At 39.4% G+C, this 7,367-nt stretch overlaps 1 protein-coding gene across 1 annotated transcript; it reads left to right on the plus strand.

Moving 5' to 3' along the window:
- The first annotated feature begins 489 nt into the window (after positions 1–489).
- LOC137961240 (CBS domain-containing protein CBSX6) lies at positions 490–2,965 on the plus strand. Its single transcript, XM_068808363.1, has 2 exons — positions 490–1,049; positions 2,074–2,965. Exons 1-2 carry the CDS (start codon positions 697–699, stop codon positions 2,951–2,953), a joined length of 1,233 nt encoding a protein of 410 aa, XP_068664464.1. The 5' UTR covers positions 490–696; the 3' UTR covers positions 2,954–2,965.
- The last annotated feature ends 4,402 nt before the right edge of the window (positions 2,966–7,367 follow it).

A 7,367-nucleotide genomic window follows, 5' to 3' on the forward strand; every position in this document is an offset into this window, starting at 1 on the left:
GATTATTTTAAGAGTGAGAATTTAGATATTGTAAATGCAATAATTTGATTAACATTTGGATATTATAAAAGTAAGGATTTTTTAATCATTTTATTTTTATATATTTAATTTAATAAATAATCTTAATTTTTTATTTATAAATTTAAAACAAGTTAAAATATATTTTAGTTTAGTTAAATAAAACTATCTAATAAAATAAAATCTATAAAAGTAATTTTGTATAATAAAATACCCTTTTTTTATTTACATAAACTTATGATTTTTAATATTATATTTAATTAAAATTTTAAGAGTGAGAATTTAGATATTAAAAAGTAACAAATTGATTAAGTATTTGGATATTATAAAGTAAAATTTATTTAAGTAAAAAAAAAAAAAAATCGGTAAACAAGGCAAATTCTTTTTGATAACCTTTTCAATGATTCCATTTTTACCAAGAACAATGGACCAGTAGTTTTGACCAAAGGCGGCACATGCTTTAATGCGGACGAAGCAAAGCAAATAAAACGAGAACGGAGCAAGAAGAAGAGCAAGCGCTCCCTCTCTTCCTCCTTCCCGCGGAAATCCACCCTGTGATGGGCCTCTTCCCCTCTCTCCGATGCGACCTCGGAAGCCTATAACCGGTTTTTTGCTCCTCCTCATTTTCCTCTTCTCCCTTTTATAATAGTCACAGTAATTCAAACCTTGTGCACTTTCATGGCCTCTGTCTTTCTCTACCATGTTGTCGGTGACCTCACCGTCGGAAAGCCCGTCCTCGTCGAGTTCTACGACAACGAACCCGTCGAATCGGCTTTACGAGCTATTGCTGACACTACGGAGGGCGGAATTCCTGTTTGGAAGAGGAAACAGACCCTAAAAGGCGTGAATTTGATTGAGGGTTCTGAGGTTCGACTTCAGAGATTTGTGGGGATTCTAAATTCTCTCGATATTGTCTCTTTTTTGGCCAAAGCTGAGTGTTTGGAGGATCAAGAGAAAGCCATGCGGACGCCGGTAGCCGAGGTACTGACTCCCAATAGTTCTCTGTTGAAAGAGGTAGATCCTGGAACAAGGTTCGTGTCCGGTTCTGCTAGATCGATCTGGGTTTAGCTTTGATCTTTAGCATGATAATATGGCGTTTTATCTTTTTACTGGTTTCATTCGCTTTTCCTTTTCAGCTTCTGGAAACGTGACCCATTTTTGTTTCGTTTCGGAGAAGATCTGATAGTTCTACTGATGTATCCACAGCTTCCTTTCATGAAACCTGTGTCTTGTCCATTTTCATCTGATGATCCTGGCGGTTCTGATTATCGTTTTCTGGCTTTTATCTCTGAAATATCTTACTTAGTTTACTCCTTTAGACTTAATCTGAGGCTTCTTTTGTAGCCTGTCGAACATTTGTTTTATTGTTATTCTTTTGGCTTTTGGTCTCTCACTTTTCCGATCGTGGGTTGGGATACCAATCTTGATCTTCTGTTTCTGGATTCTTCCACGACTGACATTATTGTCCAATTTCATGCTTATTCAGTTGGGGAGTTTACCATGGTTCCTGTTCTGTTGGTCAATCTGTGTATTTGTTGACGAAAAGCTTAAGCTTCACTCGCAGACCTCTGACTTCATTTCTGTGCATTAGTATAGATTATCCTTGCAAAAAAAAAAAAAAAGGCCCTGTAAGCTGATCCATTATCTGTGGATTTGTTTGTATGTAGTTCTATGCCTTCTGCCAACACTTCTCGTCTAGTGATGTGCTTATGCATGTAGTTATATACTACTTGTTTGTTTGCTTTCTTTGATCTTCAATTCTTCTTATATATAGGCTTTGGTGCTGGTATTTTTACTGTTAGCGATGAAGAATGAGACTGAAGCACCAGATAACTTTAGAGTTCGTTTTCTTAGTTTCTGAAGTAAACACATAAGAAAGAAAACCACTAAGATTGGACTTTACTGTCTCTTTTTGGAGAAAAAAAAGAAAAAAAAAAAAGTGATTTCTTCAAAATTATGATTTGAACTGAACAAAGCAACATTGGACTCACATGTTTTTAAACTGTATAAAATTTCTTGGTCATTCAGTTACCTCATGTTTGTTCTTTTCACCAGATTAATAGATGCACTTGAGATGATGAAGCAAGGTGTAAGACGCCTCCTTGTGCCCAAAAGTGTTGGATGGAGGGGAATGAGCAAACGCTTTTCAATTCTTTACCATGGTAAATGGCTCAAAAATATTGAAACCTCAAGTAGCCCTACAACTGGCAACCGATCCTCATCATCCTCTGCTCCTCGTGATAGCAGATTCTGCTGTCTCTCTCGAGAAGATGTCCTTCGCTTTATAATCGGTTGCTTGGGTGCCTTAGCTCCAATTCCTCTGTCATCCATTTCCAACCTTGGGGCTATCAATACTCATTTTTGTTTTGTTGATGCTTCTGCACCTGCTATTTACGCTACTCGGAAGCCTCCCCAAGATCCTTGTGCCATTGCAGTCGTTGAACCCACACCTGATGGCCAGCAGAAGATAATTGGTGAAATTTCTGCCTCCAAGATGTGGAAATGTAACTACCTGGGAGCAGCATGGGCACTTGCGAACCTATCTGCAGGCCAATTTGTGATGGGCTCGGAAGATCAAGGGAATCCAACTTTTCCTGATTTCTCTATTAACGCACAGCTTGAGGACATGGAGAAGACTACTGTGGGATCCAGGCCGTGGAAGTTTTCTAGCAGGAGTGTCGGGTTCTTCAGCAATCCAGCAAGCTCAATGGCTGCTGGAGCAGGGGCAAGGTACAGGGGAAGGAGTGCACCATTGACATGCAAGGTAACAAGCTCTCTGGCAGCGGTCATGGCTCAAATGTTGTCACATAGGGCCGCACATGTTTGGGTGACAGAAGAAGAAGCAGAGGATGTTTTGGTTGGAGTAGTGAGCTACACTGATATACTCTTTGCTGTAACCAAAAACCCCAGTACAGTTATTTCTACAATCCCGTAACTTTGTTTTTTATGGTTAAATCTTTCAACCCATTGAAAGTGAAGTTTCGTGCCAGTGTTTCAATCCAGGAAAAGGGTGTTTACGGGTGACATGGGATCCAGTTTCTGTAAAGAGAGTAGTTAGCTGCTCTCTTTCTCATTTATTCCTCCATGACTGTAATCTTACTGGAAATGTTTCTTCTTTGTGATAGTGGATGGTGTGAAATGTACTGAAAGTGGAACGTTTTGAGTTTTCTACAAGAAGTGTAACATTTCATTGTCGTCAGAGGCCGATCAGATTGAACTTTGAAGTGTACGTGGAATTAGGAGCTTTTCCCAAGAAGATGAGATAGGAAAGCGGGTAAGATCTCTCTCCTTCCCAGAGACGTCTCCAGGATTCAGATGGTAGTAGATATTTTATTTCTTGGCTCTTTCAGACAGCCGTTGCTGTCGCCACTGAATATATAGAGCTTTCGGATTTGCGGAATCCAGTTGGGTCCTTTGCCCTTTTGACATGAGATGGATTTTGTGGCTGTCGGACGCGTTAGGCCCAGGCTCTCGAGAATTCCTTTTGGTTGGAGGAAACAATATTATCATCATCGATTTTCTCGCTTCGGTTGACCGATTCAAACTGAAAAAAAAAAAAAAAAAAAAAAAGGGAGCAACCTGAAAATTGCCACAATATCTACCAACAAATTTGACATTAATTTTAACCAAGAATTTTACCATGAAACCACCTGTGTATGGATCACCACCACATTGACCATAAATACTTTCTCAACTTCATCTGACTTCTTTGCTGGTCTCCAACAAAGCTGTTTAATCTCACCTCACTCAGAAAGAACAGGAATCACAAGGCAGAGCTTTGCTGAACTAATTGATTTTCCCAGATGCATATCATGAAAGAAAGCCAAATCTGCGAATGACCATTTATAGCTTTCTATTTTTGCATCCCAACGAATAGGTCTCATGATCAGATCCGATCATCAAGCAAAACTCAAGACCAGCAAGAGCAATCTGCCTTCTGAGAGTATGAATTGTGGGTCCACTTTGACCCTCTAATGTCAAAGAGCTTGTACGTTGAAGCTATAAGTACAGGGAATGTGTTTGCTGGCCGAGAGTGGCGAGCAGTTGTCCTACTATTGCTATTGACATTTCCCAATAGCAATAATGGAAGAACCTCCGGAATAAACTTTTTACAATATAGTGTAAAAAAAACGAATTTCTACGTACATCATGAAATTCATAGATGGAATGCAAACGGAAGCGTGAACACTTACCTCCAACCATGACCATCAAATTTAGGAGTTACTGAAGAGCTTTATTCAGAAGTTACAGATCGCCTCTGGTAGACCAGATCCGTATTTAATAAGTTCCTATTTTCTCATAAAAAGAGGGAGTGGTTATAACTACCACTATCCTTACATCTAAAGGAATAATGGGTCAAGCTTAAAATAAGAAACGATTAACATATAGATCACCAAGTTAACCATTGTCAATCAGTCAAAATTGTTGAGAATTCTTCCCTTGTACAACAATATATTCTTTCCTTTCCTAGAATATATTGTAATCCCTTAATCTATGTAATATCTATAATTACGATCGATTTTACTATGTGTAGATTATTACGATTTATAAAATGGCTATTTATGCCAGACGATGTGAATAGCAAAATAATACAATTGAAACCTTATATTTTACTTGTATCAGAGCATAAGAACCCTTCTCCTTCTCCTATTCATCTCTGTTGTCACCGTGAACAACACTGTTCAGCAGTGCTCCCTTATTCATCTTTGTCGTCACCGTGAATAGCACCGTCGTCACCCTACTTCGGTGGAACTTTCGAAAGTTGACGACAACTACAGCTGAGCCATTCCCGACAAAGAAGAAGAAGGTACAATAGTTTTCTTCTTTCTTCTCGGTCATCACCGTGAACAGCACCGTCGTCACCCTACTCCGACTGAACTTCCGAAAGTCGACGACAATTGCAGCTGAGCCATCGGTCAGCATCAACGGTCCTGACGGAGAAGAAGAAGGTACCATAATTTTCTTCTTTCTTCTCGATCATCGCAGTGAACAAAGCCGTCGTCACCCTACTCTGGCGGAATTTCTAAAAGTTGGCGATGACTATAGCCGAACCACTACTTGGTCTTCCAGCAACCCGCATCAACAGTCCCAATGGAGAAGAAGGTAACGTAGCTTTCTTCTTTCTTCTCGGTTGTCGCCGGGAACAAAACCGCCGTCACCCTACTTCGGCGGAACTTCAGAAAGTCGCCGACGACTACAGCCGAGCCACCGCTTGGCCTTCTAGCAACCTGCACCAACGTCCGAACGGAGAAGAAGAAGGTGTGATTGCGATTTAATTTTTTCCTCTGAACTTAGGTATTGGTCTTTTATTTTTCTGTCGAGCAATCTGGACTAGGACCAGACCAAAATTCAAGACCCAAACCGGGTCAACCCAGCAACAGGAAACAAATTGAACCAGTTCCCGGACCAGACCAGAATCAAAGACCCAAAATTTGTCAACCCAACGGCAGGAAATAGACCGAACTAGTTCTCGAACCAATCCAGAATCAGAGACCCAAATCGGGTCAACCCAGCGGCAGGAAGCAGACCAAACCAGTTTTTTGGGTGTTTATTTTATTCTGATCACTGCCGATCTTCTTGCGTCATGTCGAAGGAATCAACACCGATTATTCATGTTCAATTTGAAAACTCTGGTTTTACAACCAGTGTCATTCTTACCGCAGTTAACTACTATGTATGGTCCCAGATCATGAGATGTAAATTGCAGGACGTGAGAAGCTTGAATATATTATGGGAAAACACCACTCCCACAAGAAAATGATGTTTCTTATTCGAAGTGGTATGCTGAAAATCAAAAGGTCAAGGGGTGGTTGCTAATCTCTATGCCACCGGATATTATGAAGTGCTATATTCGACTACGCACTTCACGTGAAATCTAGAATGCTCTAGCCAAAACTTTCTACGATGGGTCAGATGAATCGCAATTTTTTTCATTGAATCAAAGAGTTTTCTCTACCAAACAAACTGGTCTCCCTTTATCAACGTATTATGGTGGTCTTGTGGAAATTTTCCAAAAACTTGAACATCGTGACAAGATTATAATAAAAGATCCTGATGATGTTATCGCCTAAAGAAAATCCGTTGAGAGATTGCTTGTATATATTTTATTAAATGGATTCGATGTAGAATTCGAACAAATCTGAGGTGAGATTCTTAGAAAGGACTCGATATTGGATCTTGAAGAAGCATATGCTTACGTACATCGTGACTCTGTTTGCATAACCATTCTAAATGGTGAAGTTGATCGTGTTGAGTCCATCTGCAATGGTGGCACGTTGAGCTAAACCTAAAATAGCTCGACCAACTGGTCCTACCTGTGATCAAAATCGGGCATCAGGATCTCAGAATCGCAGCTATGAGATTGGAAAAGGAAAATAAGAGCGTATTTGTACTCATTGTGGTGAAAGTGGGTATATAAAGTCACAATACTATGAACTTATTGGGTATCCAGAATGGTGCAATCCTGCCAAAGCACCATGCAAACGGAACTCTAAACCAAATAATCATCTTTCAATTGTAGTAACAAAACCTTCCACCTCCAACACAACTGAGGATGTATCAGCTTTAATTGCTACATTTGGTAAGGTTCTTCATACTTCCGCTCCTAGTAGTAATAGTGAATGGATAATTGATTCTGGTGCTACTGATCACATGACCTTTGACAATTATCATATTCAATTTATGAAACCATCTTAACAGCATATTGTATCCACAACAAATGGTACTCCTTCTCATGTTATTGAAGAAGGTTCCATCACCCTCACTGAAAATTTGACTCTTGATCCTATATTAATTGTTCCAACCCTCAATCATAATTTATTATCAATGGCTCAAATAACTCTCACTCTGCATTGTATTATGATTTTTTGGCATAATCTTTGTTTTTTTAAGGACATTCGAACTCGGAAGACAATTGGTTATGATACTAGAAGGGGGAAGCTCTATTACCTTGAATTAATGTCGGAGAGTTATCATCAGTTAGCTCAAGCATTCTCCATGAATAAATATTTAGATTCTAAAATTTGGCTATGGTATAAACCGTTGGCTCACACATCCTTTGGACATTTAAAGAAATTGTTTCCAAAACTCTTTACTCGATTATCTATTTCAAAACTTAAGTGTGATGTATGTGAATTGGCCAAAAGCCATCACATTCCATTTCAAATAAGCATGAATAGGAATCCAACACCCTTTATGATTATCCACTCTAATGTATGGGGTCCAACAAATATAGCATCTCTTAGTGATAAATAGTGGTTTGTTTCCTTTATTGATGATCACACCTAAGGGTGGCTTCAAACCGAGCCGGCTCGAGAGCGGCTCGAGTTCGGCTCGATTTCGACTCGGTT

This window comes from Aristolochia californica, unplaced genomic scaffold (assembly GCF_029961685.1).
Source record: "Aristolochia californica isolate CCGP_79_NKW_82.1479 unplaced genomic scaffold, dmAriCali1.0.hap1 SCAF_1, whole genome shotgun sequence".
NCBI lineage: Eukaryota > Viridiplantae > Streptophyta > Magnoliopsida > Piperales > Aristolochiaceae > Aristolochia > Aristolochia californica.